General features: G+C 42.3%; 2 protein-coding genes across 3 annotated transcripts; both read right to left on the reverse strand.

The window, feature by feature from the left end:
* Positions 1-55: 55 nt before the first annotated feature.
* Positions 56-5,971, reverse strand: mep1a.2 (meprin A, alpha (PABA peptide hydrolase), tandem duplicate 2; the record flags this gene model as incomplete). The annotated part of the gene is made up of 14 exons (XM_084376955.1): positions 56-464; positions 608-812; positions 1,030-1,203; positions 1,393-1,839; positions 1,975-2,190; positions 2,943-3,089; positions 3,224-3,445; positions 4,010-4,185; positions 4,384-4,501; positions 4,586-4,661; positions 4,747-4,784; positions 4,890-4,943; positions 5,358-5,412; positions 5,966-5,971. The coding sequence occupies 14 exons, from the start codon at positions 5,969-5,971 to the stop codon at positions 314-316; spliced, it is 2,085 nt and encodes a 694-aa protein (XP_084233081.1). The 3' UTR covers positions 56-313.
* Positions 5,972-6,912: 941 nt separating this feature from the next.
* mep1a.1 (meprin A, alpha (PABA peptide hydrolase), tandem duplicate 1) lies at positions 6,913-13,104 on the reverse strand. 2 transcript variants are annotated; one of them, XM_084377473.1, is made up of 14 exons: positions 12,969-13,104; positions 12,850-12,874; positions 12,717-12,761; positions 12,547-12,587; positions 12,218-12,293; positions 11,586-11,703; positions 11,305-11,480; positions 10,525-10,746; positions 10,275-10,421; positions 9,976-10,191; positions 8,652-9,116; positions 7,398-7,571; positions 7,183-7,259; positions 6,913-7,107 (listed from the first exon to the last, which is right to left on the reverse strand). In XM_084377473.1, the coding sequence occupies exons 1-13, from the start codon at positions 13,026-13,028 to the stop codon at positions 7,210-7,212; spliced, it is 1,815 nt and encodes a 604-aa protein (XP_084233599.1). In that variant the 5' UTR covers positions 13,029-13,104; the 3' UTR covers positions 6,913-7,107; positions 7,183-7,209. The 2 variants fall into 2 exon arrangements, with proteins under 2 accessions (XP_084233599.1, XP_084233600.1); XM_084377474.1 differs by having other exon boundaries at positions 6,913-7,110.
* Positions 13,105-16,785: the final 3,681 nt, after the last annotated feature.

Genomic DNA, 16,785 nt, shown 5'->3' on the forward strand with positions numbered 1-16,785 from the left:
CAGGATTGAAATATACATTTTCCACAACTGAATTCATTTAGCAAACTAAAAATGATTATTATTTTTTATGATATTAAAACAAACATCGACGTTATCCTCCTTCATTTTCACTGTGGCTGTTTAGGATCAGTTTTACCTTCTGGTGCAGACTGGAGAGTAATTTGCTCCACAATAAAAGCAGTTATTTTTCAAAGTTAAGCCCTGTATTAATTTGTAGTTTTGGGGGGAGGAGGTCCAGATTTGAGGAGTCTTATCTATGGAGCGAGGCCCGTGAGATAATTCTCTCTAGCACTGGCAGAGGACACATTAATCCTCACTGAGCTCTCCTGATGACGGTGAAGATGGACAGTGTAAGAACTACGGTCCCTGCTGCGCCGCCAAGCAGAGCTCCCAGAATGCCTTTGTCCATGTTCAGGTCCTCGCACATTTTACCGGTGTAGTAGGTGGTCTGAGTCGATGCACACCTGTGAAGCAAGGGACAGAATTTTACTTGATAATGAAGTTATTATTGGTTTAAAGTGTCTGGTCCACGTGATGATATACATGCTGAAGGGGGGTTAGAGAGGTGATGACGTCAGCGGCGGGTCCAGATAATACACCTACACACCTGCATGAGGCTCTCCCTTCGCTCTCCACACACGCGCCTCCATTTAAACAAGGGTTGGGCCGACAGGGGTTGACGGCACGGGCCTCTCTGTGTTTTGGAGCCTCCTGTCTCACTTCCACCTCGCTGACTGGCTTCTCATCTGGGAGGTCGTTATTTGATGCGGCTGAATGGATATTAATCTCAACCTTGATCAGGGGGGTCAGATCTAACAAAACAACAGGTTTAGATTAAAGTCCAGTCAGTCAGTTTTAGTTGTTCAGCCCAAAATCACAATCACATCGTCTCAGTGGGCTTTACAATCTGTGCAGTGAACGACTTCTCGGCCCTTCGACCCTCAACGTTAAAATGAGCTGCGGTTTGATACACCGTGTGTGTGACATGAGAACAGTCCAGGTAGACGAGCTGATTGTTCTGAATCTCACCGTGGAGGTGTGCGTTGATGATGAGGTGAACGTGCTTCAGGAAGTGCTTGACGTGCAGATGCCAGTGACTGTGGAAGTTGGTCCAGCCAAATTCTGGGCCGCGGTAACACTGGCAGCTCGTGTCGAACACCGCTCCTGAAGTCGCCGTAGGTCTGTTCCAGCGGGTGTGGTTGTCTGAGGGGGGATAGAGCAGACAGACCACACATCATGTATCTCTGGATGACCAGTGTTTAATGATTCATCGTACGGGAGTGAAGCAGAAAACACGGGCTAACAACACCAAAACAATCTGCATGGATCGGCTAAGAGCTAAACCAACCTCGGGTTTAGTGAACTTTCTTTTTTCCAGTGACCCGGGCCTACCTGTGGTGAAGCTTCTTGTATTAGACATCCTCAGTTTTATATCGGGGTCCTGGTCCATGGTAGAGATGGTCATCTGCCTGTTAGCGGCCGGCCACTCCAACACGGCATCATTTTCCCCGCTGCAGAGGTGCATGGTCATGCCAACATAGTCTTTGTTGGCACTGTCTCTCCCATTTGGGTAAACGCTGATACCGTACGAGTATCCCTCCGAGTTGTAGAAGCACTTGCTCTTAATCGAACTGCCAGGAGGAGTGGTGGCGAGAACGTTGGTGAAGTTGCGGATTTGCCAGACAGCATCTGGGCATACAGTCTCAGAGAGACTGATGTCGTCGATTAAGATGGCCCCCGAGGAGCTCGACGATCCTCTGATGCCCTGGAAAAAATAGCGAAACTTCTTCGTCACCTTGAGAGTCACGTGGGCTATTTTCCATTCATCATCTCCATCACCTGAAAGAAAGAGGGCAGGTGATTTTGAGACTAACGTAGATTTGTTTTGAATGTTTGTAGTCATTAAAAGACAGTTTTAGAGGTTAGAAACAAATGTGCTTTCTATGCTGGCATATAAATGATGAAGTAAAATACCTGTAATGGTGTGGATCTTCCTGACACTGCGTACAGCTCCTGTCCCGTCATCGGTCCTGATCCATATCACCAGCTTGTCTCCAGCTGCTCCGGTCATCTTGTAGAAGAACTCCAGGCACTGCTCGTCTCTCTTGGGATAAAGGATGCGTGACTCCAGCAGCGCACTGTTTCCAGCTGCACCGGCAGACGTGTCAAACTTCATGAAGTAGCCAGAATCTGAAAAGAGAAGCGGCCGTGAGTGCGCGAATGATCTGTGTTATCAAGCTGAAGTGTTCAGAAACTGAAGATATTCACTGAAAAGGAAGAAAAAGTAAAACAACACCTGTATAGCTGGGCAACAGGCCAATATAATGTAAATACAAATAAATAAATAGAATAATAATAATCATAATAATTTAATAATTAGATATCTATAGAAATATAGAACATTTGAAAAAAGCTCAATAAACAAAGTTTAAAATAAATAAATATAGAACATTTGACGTACTGTTCCTGATGTTTAATTAAAAAAGTTATCACTTTTATTAACTTTTAAGCATTAAGCTAAATGTTTTGTCTTTATGAGGGTGGAAAACTTTATTTAGACCGTCCCCACGTCAAACAACATCCAGTTTGTCTTTGAACAAACTGCAACAACTTCCTGACTAATCTCTAAACTCAACCCTTAAAATGTTATGAGTAGAGTTTGCTATCACAGAACGAATGGTCAACGTATGGTCAACTATATTATTATTGTATTATATTAGACTGTAGGTGCCTGTCAGTTATGCAAAATGCATGTTTTCTGACGCAAATGTTCAGTCTTTTTGTTTCACAGTACATTAGCGAGAAAAGATCAATAAAATATGAGTCTTCATAAAATATGAACCGTATGTGACCCATCACTCTGACCCTTTTCATAATCAGATAAATACAAGTCTGACAGCTGTCACACTTTTTAATAAACACATAAATACATTTGCTCGTACCTCTGCAGAGCCCTGCCAGGGTTTGGTCTGTGTCAGATGGACTGCTCAGCGTCTGGACCCAGTCTGCGTCGTCACCCTCGTTCTGGATCATTCCACAGATGTTGTTCAGCTCAAAGGAGCACTGGTCCAGGAGAGTGTGTGTGTTGGCTGGAACAGGAGATTCATCAAGAGTCAACATACGAAGCTTAGAGCACAACAAGAGGAGCAGGATTTCACCGGGAGATACGGAGGATCTACAAAGTGGGATTTACAGTTTACCGGTGTAAAGAGGAAACACTCACCGCAGTCATACATGCGGTTGAGCCTGGTGATATCCACAGGACTGAAGTCCAGCCGCTGGCCGATGACCTTGTTAAAGTACGGTATGGTGGTGGTGATTGTTGGGATGCTCTCGTTCTTGTTGAAGGACAGCGGTCTGTAGTGCATGATGGACTCATAATCATACGGCGTGTTCATGTCGGTGATGAAGTCGTCCTCGTACTTGTTGAAGTTGTGCTCCATCCCTGTGAGGAGAGAGAGCGTTGTCGCGTTGAGCCCAGAATCACACACAACAAACAGTCGAGGTCCAAAGTTTACATACACTCATAAAGAACGTGTATCAGTTTGGTTCAGTAATTAATTTATTATAGGTCTCTGTAGCACGGCCTCTTAACTTCTTCTGAAATGATTCTGATTGATAACAGCTGGTGACTTTTTACTTTTCACTTTTCCTGCTTGACTCAGCCACAAACACGACAACGGGAAAGTCTCAGCATTGATCTGAAAGAGCTCATTATTGATTTGAACAAGTCAGGAAAGTCACACCTGCTGAGGTCCATGACAGGCAGCTACTGAACGGACCTGGACAATAAGCTGCAGTGCAATAAAAATGTGCACTGGAACATCTGCATTTTCATGAAAGTCATCTGCTCCATCTGACGTTAACATTTTGGTAAACAAGGTCCAGAACAGCTCGTTGACCTTGTGGTGAAATTGTCTTTGTCGACAATGAATCAACGAACGTGTAACAGGTTCAGTGAATATAAACTTTCTTCGACGAGGTTTGGGAAGAAAAAATGAAAACCCACCTTCCTCAATCTGGTCCCACCAGATTTTGACATAGTCGTCTCTATCTGAGCGCGACTGTTCGTGGTAAAAGCCCAGAGCGTGGAGGAGCTCGTGCTGCACAATGGCCTTAGTGTCGCACCTGGCGCCAATGGACAAATTCTGTCCTACTTTATCGTCCCCGACATACGACCAGCATCTAAACGATGGAAAAAATTCAATTTACAAGACAATCGATCGAAGCTGCTGTTACTGAGCTTTAAAAAGCACTTAATCACATCAGCATTTCTTAATCTAAGGCTCTTAATGCTTTGACTTTGACGACTTGACAGCACGGCCCATAAAGTTGTGCAACGGCCGAGGTTATTGCTGAGACAGTGTGGCTCAGGCAGCTCACCCGGACAGCTTGGTAAAGGAGATGTAGCTGGACTCTCCCTCGTAGGGCTTGAAGTCCACACAGGTTCTCAGACGGTACTCCTCAAAAGCCTGGAGGATCACACCTTTAGCATTCAGATCTAGAATAATGGAAATTAATTTCAAGTTTTAGCCATTACATCCAATGATTTGCTGGTAGAAGTGTATTCCTCTGCACGGCGTACCTAAAGAGTCAGTTAAGATGTACGGGATGGGAAACTTCCATCTTCTTTTTTCATCGACGATTGCATTTCTGCTGGGCTGCAGGACGTGAACAGCAGGACGTGTTGAGAAAAGGCTTTTTAAGATCTTTGCAGATGATCTCAACAAAAAACTGTGTACTTACATTCCCGGCGATGTCGCCCTCAAACAGGTGTTTCAACCCTATGAAAGTGAAAGACACATGAGTATATCATAGTATAGACATTATTGTATGGGAATATCAGGCATGGTGCACATATCAACAGTAGAAAGGGCTTTAAATGTTACCTTTATTAATATCAAGTATGTCTTCCCTCAGTTCACCAGCATCCGCGTCAACATCTGGAAGATACATTTATTATCAGTGTGGGAAAGTAACAGACCAGCTTGTTTTATATGCATTCAGATAGTAAAGTTAACATGAACCAACCTGAACGTGTCGGAACAGCTTGCACCTAGCAAACAAAAATAAATACATCTGCATTTAAACTTCCACAGAGGCTTCAGTGTCAGTCTCATTAAATGTCAAAATCTTTAAAAAACAAACAATCCGCCTACCTTCAACACCACAAGGACTCCGATCAGTGCAGCGATCCTCCTCAGAGCGTCTCCCATCTTGTTCCCCCGACACAAACGTGTTTCTGTGCTTCCAGTGTAAACATTCGCATAAAGGCAGCAGCCGGAGGGGAACTTTGATCAGATGATAGTGTTTAATGACTGACAGGCACTTCACACGTGTCCTCTGATCCGACTGACCTGCCGTCAGCGCGTCAGGAGTGCACAGGTGATGACAGCAGTAAAACTGTCGACCCTGTACAGAGGCAACAATAGATCTATATGAGAGAGAACTGCTCGTAAAGCTCATTAAGTTTTCCTTCGGTGGTTTATTACAGTGATGATGCCTTCAAGGTTTGTGCTTTGGCAACAGAATGAAGATCAGATCAATCATAATCAAAGAGCAGGACACTAAACTGGGCAGTAAAGAAACTAGTGACAGTTCAATGTGTCGTGTCATTACACCTCTAATACCTGATAAGGTGCTAGACTACGCACACCGCATCTAATAATCACTCATCTGTTGGTATTAAATGTCAATGCAGCTGATTTAGTTGATATTAAAGGAGCACTGTGTTCAGAGAGGGGACTGATTTAAAAAAACAAAGATCAACCCTGAGGCAGCAGAGGCCAATTTCCTGTCAAGCTCGCCTGATAATAGTTATTTCACTGTGTTCGCACTAACATTGTGTTCCTCCTTATGTCCACTAAAGTCTTTTTTCAGTTGACATGGACGCTGCAGTAGTGTTTGCAAAGAACAGTTAAAGGAAAAGTCAGCCGTAAATCAAAATTCATTATCGTCTACTCACCTCCATGTTGATGGAAAGTCAGGTGAAGTTTCGCAGTCCACAAAACATTTCTGGAGCTTCGCTGCTAAACAGTGTTGCAGCGCTCTCCTAAATAACTGAAGCAGATGGGGACTTGTTTTAAATTGTAAAAAGAAGCGACATAAAATGGCTCCAGAAGCTCTGAGATCCCAAATTGATTTGATGAGACGATATTTACATCCTCAATGTGCAGTTGAGCTTGTGCACCCACTTCAGACGTTCAACGCTTTTAGCTCAGCAGCTACAGTGAAGATTTCTGTCTTTTCAAATCACTTTGGGATCTCTTGGATTACACCGGACCAGCTGTAAGGAGCCATCGTGTGTTTGTGTTTGTTTTTTGTCCCCATATACTTCAGACGTTCAGGAGATGTTTTCCTGTGACGCTCCAGAAATATGTTGTGAAATACAAAACTTCTTGTTTTTTTCAGCAGCATGGAGGTGAGAAGATGATTTTATTTTTGGGCGAACTTTTCCTTTAACTCAGGTGTTTCACATTGATGAAATAGTGTCATAGTGTTTAATTGTTGTTATTTCTGTGTGAGGACTTCAAACTTGTACAAGTGTGTCAGTGTCATCCACATCATGTTCTGTCTATACTCGATGATCCAACGTCTCACTGCGGTCCTGTTTACTGAGCTCTGATTGGTTGGTGATATGATCAGATTAGTTCGTGCGGTGGGTAATTAATAAACTCAATGTGTTCATTTGACCTTTAAGAGTAAAGCTCGAGGTTAAAGCATCTTATCTAAAGCACGTTGATTATTGCAGCACTATATAAATTTATTGCATCCTTATACAACTAACAAGAACTAGATATTAATTCCACTTAATATTAAAACTTTATTTCTTTTCTTTATTTCTTTGGCTGTAACAGTCACTCATCAGGCACATCTTCCCTCACAAAATGACAGAAAACACCACAGGGTTGCTCGTTATTAAATATATTTTATTAAGACAGTTCACATTGCCATTGAGCATTATTTGTATGCACATATTCCAACTCTTATTTATAAATTATGAACCAAATATAACATTTTGTAAATCATGTGTATAATTGTGTCACAGCAAGAGTCTTCTGTCTTCATCTTCACAGTTGTTCTTCTCACCTCAGCTCCACAGTGCATCTGCTTAATTTTAATAAAGAAAATACAAGCATGATGTCACTTTTTAAAGCTTTTAAAACCAGTCCAGTGTCGTACCTGTAGTTTATGAAACCCTGTGTGACTTCACTCCGCTGGCTGAATGGGAACTTCTGTTTCTATCAGTGACGTTATATCTGTGGAGAAACAAATATTCACTGTGATTTCTGCGACCGGCTGCTTTAAGACACCACGCTGGAGAGTGAGAAAGTATCGGGGTCATTTTTTAAAAACACACATCGTGTTCACACATCTATCGAACACAGACCACTGACCATCAAAGTCGACAAAGATGATGAGGTCATCGTTCTTGAGGTAATTACGCCGCCTGAGGTCAAAGTGCTTCACAAAGTTCCTCCAGCCCCACGATGAACCTCTGTAGCATTCACAGGAAGGGTCATACGTCCCCACCTCGGAGGGATTGTCCCAGATCAGCTGTCCATTTGGTGCTAGAGGACACAGAAAGACAGAGCCAACACATGAGGAGTGATCCCACTGTTTGATACCGTCATGATCAAAGAACAACCTGTGATGTGGTTGAAAGCTTGCATGTTTAATGGTTGAGGGATTTTAGGGTTAGACAGTCGGTATCACTGTGATTCAGGCTGAAATATCACAACTATTGATCGTTGTCATAAAGTTTTACCCTCATGACTTTTCCTCTAGCAAGATCACATTTGGTTGACATTTGTGGTTTTGGGTTAAAATGTCTCGACTAAAACAGAAATTACCCTTAATGGTAACTTCTAATAACTGTGTTGATCCCTTTTTATGCAGCATGATCATAAGTCCTACATACTTCATACCAGAAAAAATGACATCTAGTGAAATCTAGTGCTAATATAATAATTTGCTTCCCGATACTAATACCTGGGCTCCGGTACCTGGGCTTTGGGTATCGGCCGATACTGAGAACCGATACGATACCAGTGTAGAAGATTTTTTTCCTTTAACATGTGTAGTGCTATTAACCCTGTAGGGATGTGATATGATTGCTATCATTGTTATAAGGCCTGGCTCAGGTAAAGCCTTGCAGAGAATGATCCATACAACATTATTTTATTATCAGTCAACCGAAAAAGAAAAAATTAAAGTAATCTAGGAATAAATAACAATTCCTTTAAAAACTGTTATCGTGCCGCCACTTTTTCAATAGAACAGTTTGAACCAGTCGTGCAACAACAACTTAAATCAATATAGGAATAAATAATTCCCTTAAAACTTACTCAAAGAACTCGTTTGCAAGAAAGGTTGTGAGATACTGAAGCTGAGAGCCCGGCGCAACCGTTTATAAGATCTGTGCTCTCAATCTCAATTTGAGATGTTTTAAACCGCCTCACACTGGTGAGTGAAAAATGTTGACATTTTCAGATGCAAGCTCAAAATCTAGCCTTCCTGTGAAGTTGATCATTTTTGTCGTTACCTCGTGCTTTGGGAAGCACTTTCTATAGTAGTTACAATAAAGGAACCAATAAATAAAGTTTCACGGCCCAGTGGACCGGGTCTGTCTATAGACGTTTTGCACTTACTCGTCATCCTATCAGTCGTAAGGCTGCGAGCAGTGGACATCCGCAGCTTAATGTCTGGGTCTTGGTCCATCACCACCAAGGTGGCCTGTCTGTTCACTGCTGGCCACTGCATCACCACATCGTTTTCCCCACTGGCCAGGTGGAAGTACAGCCCGGCGTAGTCCCCCGTGTAATCAGAGTAACTTGTCCGAGGCATGACACGGACCCCGTAAGCGTAGCCCTCAGGGCTATAGAAACGAGGGCTGTCAATAACTGTGTTGAAGTCAGCCGTTTCCATGATCTTGGAGAAGTTCTGGATCCTCCACACTGCGCTGGGGCAGCGGGTCTCAGTCAGGCTGATGTCGTCGAGGTAGATGCCACCAGTGGATGCAGAAGGATCACCGCGCACGGCTTGGAAAGAGTAGCGAAATTTCACCCCGACCTCCATCGGGACGTGGGCGATCTTCCACGTGTGGTCAGAATCCGCTAGAGAACAAGTAAAAGGGACAAGATAACATATCTAACTGTGTGCAGCAATATTACTGTGGTGGGACAGTGAAGAAGTGAGGCGTTGCTTTACATTAGCCTGTAGCCTTCATGTTACAGTATCGACTGTGAACAAATAGTTCAACATTCTTGCCAAGAGTTAGATGAAATGATCTATACCACTCTCATATCTGTCCATTAAGTAATTAATAACTTATCTTAGCATGAGGACTCGAGCAGAAGGGGACAGCGAGCCTGAGTCTGTCCAAAACTGAAATTGTTACAATACTGAACTCGTGATGGAACTTGTCATGAGATTAGTTTAGCTTAGCATAAAGACTGGAAGAAGGGGGAACAGCTAGCCTAGCTCTGTCCAAAGTAAGGAAAGATAAGGAGAGGAAAGACACACTGGAGTTGAACGTGGGGTCGGTGCTGGAACTGTTTGGGGGTTTTTTGCACCCTTACCTATCCAACTCTGGATGGAGCCAAGCTAGTTTTGTTTTTTTCTCCCCTGCTTCCAGTCTTCAAGCAAAGATAAGCTAGCCACCTGGAAGCTATATTATATTTAGCATAGAGACAGTTGACAGATGGTATCAAAGCACTGAAATGTATTTTCCAAAATGTGAAGCAATTCCTTTAAAACAAATGACAGAAGAAAACTTCACCACTGACTGTTAGGAGGTGTCTAACTCATATGTTTTCTGATGTCTAAAAATAACTCAATTTGAATATAATTTTACTGACTGCTAAACAAATATTCAAATAATTATTTGCCTGGAGGAAAAAGCATTTCCTGTGAAGCTCGGGGTAGCTGCTGTGAAAAACGTGTCCTCTATTGTTATGCCAAGTTAATAAATACCATGAAAGGTGTGTATTTTCTTCATTTTGCGAATGGTGCCTGTGCCGTCATCCATCTTGACCCAGATCACCAGCCTGTCCTTGGTGCTTCCAGTCATCTTGTAGAAGAACTGCAGACACTGCAGCTTCCTCTTGGGGTAGAGGGTTCGGGACTCGAGCAGCGCAGACTCCTGAGGCTTCCCGGCCTCGGTACTGAAGTGCATGAAGAACCCAGCATCTAGAAAGTGAGACAAAATAAGACTTTAGCTTTTTTTTAATTAGTGGTTGGGATTTTAAAAAAGGGCATTATTCAACTCTGACCTCTGCATCTTCCCAGGAGTGTGTGATCCTCTGCACCAACGCTGCTCTTGGTGTGGACCCAGTCGGCATCATCAGAGACGGCCTGGATCATCCCACAGATGCTGGCTTTCTCAAAGGCACACTGGTCCAGCAGGGTGAGAGGACCAGCTAAGGGTGAGGAGAGTAATTTAAAAGTCTTGGTCCATTTCTACCTAATAATGCTGCCATCTGTCCACTGTCAATCTACTCTTGCAACATACAGTATACGTACAGCAGTTGTACATTCGGTTGAGCCTGAGGGTGTCCATCTCACTGAAGTCGAGGTACTGGCCAATGATGTTGTAGAACTCTGGGATTTTGGTGGTGATCGTGGGGACGGATTCGTTCTTATTGAAAGAGAAGGGCCTGTAATGCATGACGGACTCGTAGTCGTAGGCCGTGTTTTGATCAGTGATGTAGTCATCGTTGTATTTGTTGAAGTTGTGATCCATTCCTGCAGGCAATTCATGTTCATTCAGTCATTACTACATGCTGGATCAGGCGGTGCGGCGAAAAACGCAGGCGTTCCCATTTATTTTAATGAGGGCAGTCCATTTTGGCTGCAACGGTGCGTGCCGAAAAGTTGAAGCTGGGCGTGTTATTTAGCATGGCTAAAGGCCACAGAGGGAACACAGCGGACATTTCTCTGTGTAGCGCTGTTTACCTTGAGATCACTCAGTTTGGTTTTGTGTCCCTGTTTAAAACACAGTAATGATCGGCCTCATCCTGGTTGTTTACTGTTTTTTTAATACGTTAATGAGTACAAATGATCACTAGTAGGTCCAGCATGCTAGTAGCAAAACAACATAGCAGCTTCGTCTTTTTGGCAAACTGATCAGCGGGGGTTCACAACACGTCACACACACGGACCACGGAGTGACACTCCCACACTGCCGTGTAAGCCTGCTACGTTTCGCTGCACCGCCGGATTTCACGTGAATGTACTCTTACTCCCAATCATAAAATGTTGTTTTTACAGAGACAAATTGGACCATACAGTTAAAAGACACACCTGGTAAAACTTGATCCAGCCAGATGTCAACATAGTCATCCCTGTCTGTGCGGGACTGTTCGTGGTAAAATCCCAGAGCGTGGAGTAGTTCATGTTCAATCACAGCCTTGTGGTCACAGCCGGAGCCCAAAGACAGAATCTGGCCGGTCTGTTGGTCACCAACCGAGGAGAAACACCTACGACAAACAATTGTCAACAACGTAAATATTGTAACTGTAAACTGGTATCTACTCTGCAGCGGCTATCAACAGTAGATTTTGCGATGCGGTGAACAGACGTACCCTCCTCTCTTTTCAAACTTGATGAACGTCTTCTCTCCCTCATAAGGCTTGAAGTCAATGCAAGACTTCAGACGATACATTTCAAAAGCCTGGTGGACGCAGCCCTTCGCATTCAGATCTGAGGAGTGAAAGACACAGTCACAACAGAGGACAGAGTGTGTGTTCATCCAGGTGGTTGGTAATAACTCCAGAACAGCCTTAAAGGTCCAGTACATAGGATTTCGGGGGTCTACTAGCAGAAATATGTTTTCATTTGTGTATAATCAGCCGAAACTAAGAATTCTTGTGTGTTTGTTACCTTAGAATGAATATTTAGTCTACAGAGGGAGCTTCTTCCACCAAGTCCACCATGTTGCACTGCCATGTTTCCACAGTAGCCCAGAACAGACAAACTAAACACTGGCTCTAGAGAGGGCCTTTTGCATCTCCATGGTTTTAGTGGCCACCATGGGCAAGGGTGAGAACATGGGTATTTTTGTTTCTATGGTTTAGTGCTACTAAATTCAACACACTGGAGCTGTAGGTTTCAGAAAGTAAGGTACTGGACTGAAATTGTAATACATGACTATGGGCCATACAAATGACACAGAGTATTTACATTCAATACAGCGTTCAGAGTGAGAGGAACTCACCCAAATCATCTCCCAGGATGTAAGGGATTGGAAATTTCCATCTGTATCTTGTATCAGTCACGGCGTTCTTCCCTTTCTGTAGGATAGAAGAGGTAATTAGGAATCGTGACCATAAACCTAATCAAAGCTAATAAAAAGACACACAATAAAACTCATCTTGTTATCTGAAGTAGCTATTAAACTGTAGAGCAAGAAGTCCAACAGTGCCAACAGCCAGACATGTGATTGCATATCGCAGCAGAACGCAGCTGCCAACAACAATCAAGGAAGGATAAAAAGGATGATGAGGCGGCAAGTGTATTTTTCTCAATCACCAAAATAAAACTTACAGGAATTAAAATGTCCCCTTCAATCAGGTTGGCATCTGAACCTGCAGCACAGGAACATGTTATATTTCAATCAGCAACAGTTTCACTCATCATATTATATTTTATTCCAGTGGAAAATGTGTCTGTGTCTCGATTATGGAGCAGTAAACAAGGGAAATGTTGCAGGTTACCTTTGTTTAGGATGGGGTTCTCATCCTCACCATTCTCATACACCTCTGTAACACAAATACAGACATTGTTCAGTCTTTTTAAAGCCTTTTAACAACACTTACTCTTTTTAGGAAAGATCATTGTTTGACCTACCATGTACCACGGGGGACACCGGTATCTGAATAAAACAAAACCAGATGAGGTCATCACACGGGTCGTGGCCACATCACAAAATGCACAAAAAAATGATCAAATAGTAAATGAATACTTACTGCGTGTGAAGTGGCAAGAACCACGAGTCCAAACAATAACAGCACTCTCTCCATCATCATGCTGAGTGTCACCAAGAAGACGCTGCAGCTTTGTTTTAAATGTGCACGTTGACAGATGCGACCTTTAAACCCTCGATGAATTTTATGTTGGCTGTAAAGAGTAACTGAAGGACTTTGACTCAGCAGCGTTACTCATTGGTGAGCTGATTCATGAGGTGTTTGTGCAGGCTGCAGTGCACTTTAACACAGCATGTGTCTGTTATCTGGCTTATTACCTGATCTTGTTGGTGGCATCTCATGCTCCTTCTGAATTCAAAAGTTTCCTCTCAGCTCAGTGATGTGTGTCATTTTATAAAAGTTATGTGAACTAACACTGAAAGGTTGAGGGTTCACTTTAGATGCACCATTTTGTGTCAAATTTTTAAAAATTGATGCATGATGTTAGAGTATGAAACTACGGGAGCCCTAAAGGGCCATGCATTCATGCATTTTATTTCCTCCGTTTTCCCGTTATAACGAGTTAATTAGGGCCCGAGCAGGCAGCAGACAGCAGCACACCCCGACACGCGTGGACTGCGAGGGCCCGTTCATCGCTGCTTGCAGCTTTAAATTTTATTAATTTTTATTAATTTTTATATGTAAATATAAGCATGTTAGCTCAATAGCTTCCAGGTCATGTGATCAATTGACTCAAAATCATGTTGGGATCATGTAACTACACTGGCTGCAAGAGTCATGGGTCACCAGATTTGGCCCGTAGCTCGTTACACATGAGCACGTTAATTCGATACAACTGCCCTCATGTGCAGCACGATAGCTCAGTAGCGCCCCCTAACGCCCCCTTATGGCTTTTCCCATTAAGTTTTTTTTCATTTCTACGCCTCGTACTTTATTTCACTAGTCCTACAGATTTAACGCCACAGACTTCACACTCACTCAATATCATCTTCAGACCTTGATGATGACACCTTGTCAAAAGCTTTTGCCTCCGATATACATATGTATCATGACCAGACGCACAAAATACCCCTCGGCACCGAAACCCTCAGTCCAACAGGAAGTCGGCCACTTTGGTTCACAGCGGCCATTTTGTCAAACTTGAAGCCCCGCCTCCTACATGCACATACACTAACGAATTTCGGCACGCATAAGTATCGTGACCAAACGCACAAAAAAAGCCTCTTGGACCCACAACCTCAGTCCAACGGGAAGTTTGCCATTTTGGTTCAAAGTTGAGATGTTGCCGCCATTTCCACCCATTTCCACGGCTCTTACTTTAATTAACTTGCCCTACAGATTTAACGCCACAGACTTCACATAATTAATTTGAGATCTTGAGATAATGACTGTGATATGAGAGGCCTGAGATTATGGAGACGCCTGGGACCTCGTAGCTGGTCAGCTATGTAGTTAACAACGACATCAGACTCGCTTAGATTGCGCCGCCGATATAGCTGAAGCCTTGCTAACTGTCTTTTTAGATTACGCACACTAATGTGTATATCATCTGTAATAGCAAGGCATAATGCTATTTCAGCCTGTGTCAGGCCCTGATTGAAAAGATGACGCTGTGATCGATATGCTCCTGCTCCTCTGACATTGCTACACTGAATGATGTTCCCTGCAATGATTTAATATACTTTTTGTTTTCACAAGATCTCAAAATAATTATACCGTTATCTCGGGAAAACAAAGTTTCGTTAGAGAAAATTATCCCGTTATCTTGGGAAAGCGGAGGAAATAAAATGTATGAGTGCATGGCCCTTTAGGGCTTCCGTATAAAACAACAAAACCTGGCCTTTATGTGGCGTTTGCACAGTCTCACCACCTCAGCTTTGATTTTCTCTGGATGTTTCGTTTCACTCTCCTAAATTTCTCCCTTGCCCCCTTCTGAAGAATTAATCCCCCCCGAAGAGGAAATTAAGGCTCATTTCCAAGTGTTTCTTTGTGTAACACTCATTTTGGCCATTTTTCTCTTATGTGTGGAAAAAAATATTTTCTGAAAAGAAAAAAAAAAGATTTTGTGAAAAGAAAGAAATCTTGTGAATTCTAAATGAAAGCTTTTTTTTCGTTTTTTCCACCAGGTTCTGTCAGGCCTGGACTAGGAAGGAGGACTCAGGAGCAGATTTAGAGCAATTTGAGCAGGCTTTTATTGTGAAATTTGATTTCTTCACTTGAACTCTTAAACAAGTTGACAAATAAATAGGCTATAAATCACAATCTAATCTGCAGGCTGAGCAAACAAGAAACAGGACTACAACTAACTTGAGGCAAAACGACCTCAAAGAAAAGGAATAATGAAACAGAAAATCACTCCTGAGGCAAAGAAAGAAAAGAAAAAGGGCTGAGAACTAAACTACTCTGGCACATACAGCTATTAAAACTTGTAACAAAAACATCACTCCAATCAGAGGAAAAGGAAAAGGCTATAAACAAAACTACTCTTTCGACTGACTATGAAAACGAATGAAACACAAGAGGCAAACAAAAGGCTGGACTTTGTCTAGAAACACACTGAAAACAATTACAAACAAAAAGTCACTCACTTAAGAGGAAAAGTACGAGAAATACAAACTTGGGGTCGTGGCTTGAACAAGGCTGTGGACGAGAGCTGGGTGTGTGACGAACACAACACTGGCACAGAACAAAGGGACACATCAGGTGAGGGAACACAGGTGGAAACAATCAGGGATCAGGGGCGACGTCAGACAGGTGGCACATGAGGAAGGGAAGTGACCTGAAGCAAGAGGAGAGTTACTTTTCAAAATAAAACATTTCATGAGAATTTTTTTATCAAGATAAAAAAACATTTCAAGAGAAACATTTTTTGTTTGATCTTGATAAAAAAATGTTGTTGATGTTTTTTTTAAAGAAGGTTTTCATTCAGTGGTGTACATTTGTTGGTCCCGGAGTGTTTGATGGGATTTTGACATACGGGTCCACACAAGTAAACGACCCTTCCCAAGACTTTCTCCCCCATTGTCCCCCAAAAGTTGCTTCTTCACAAAGAAAGTTTTTTTCACAGAGGAAAACATTTTCACAGAGAAAATAAAAACTTTCACCCCAAAAAGTTGCTTTTTCATCAAGAACATTTTTTTTCATCCAAAAAAGTTGTCTTTTAACCAAAAAAAGCTGTTTTTTCACCCCAAAAAGTTTTTTGTTTCACTGAAAAGTAGTTTTTTCACCCAAAAAGTTGTTTTTCACCAAAAAAAAAAGTTTTTTCACCAAAGAAAGTTGTTTTAATGCCGAGAAGTTGTTTTCTAACCGAGGAAAACGTTTTTTTTCACAGCAAAGAAAGTTTTTTTTCACCAAGAAAAAAATTGTTTTTTCATCAAAAAATGTGTTTTTTCACACCAAGGAGTTGTTTTTTAACAGAGGAAAAAGTTGTTTTTTCACCAAAAAACTTTCTTTATGAAAATTAACCCAAAATGTGTCTCTGTGAAAAAACAACCTTTTTGGGTGAAAAACACAAACATTTTTCATAAAGAAAAACGTTGTTTTTCAAGATTTTTTTTTTTTTTTTTTCCCAAAAATAACTTGTTTAATATATTTATTTATTTATTTATTTATTTATTTATTATCACTGTATGATTGATGCTCTCCATGCTGCTGTAGTATTGCAGATGTCCCCAGTGTGTGACTCAGAGGATTACCTGTCTACTTGGACCTGAGTTTTCAGCACGCTGGTCTGGGATCAGTCAGAAGGTGAGTTGGTCAGTCCCTGATGCAGCCACTAGATGGCCACAGAGACTCAGACACGCGCTGCTCTGTCTCAACACCTTCAGCTGCGTGTGGATGTGAAGGTGAGGCACCTGTG

This window comes from Pagrus pagrus (assembly GCF_965226575.1).
Source record: "Pagrus pagrus genome assembly, chromosome: 16".
Taxonomy (NCBI): Eukaryota; Metazoa; Chordata; class Actinopteri; order Spariformes; family Sparidae; genus Pagrus; species Pagrus pagrus.

Bases quoted from the DNA above. Each gene is read 5' to 3' on its own strand.
- mep1a.1 (XM_084377473.1), bottom strand. From the start codon at position 13,028: ATGATGATGGAGAGAGTGCTGTTATTGTTTGGACTCGTGGTTCTTGCC. The intron at 12,588-12,716 runs GTAACCTGCAAC...CCTGTGCTGCAG, and splicing joins GAACCCCATCCTAAACAAAG to GTTCAGATGCCAACCTGATT. The intron at 11,704-12,217 runs GTGAGTTCCTCT...TTCACTCCTCAG, and splicing joins CATCCTGGGAGATGATTTGG to ATCTGAATGCGAAGGGCTGC.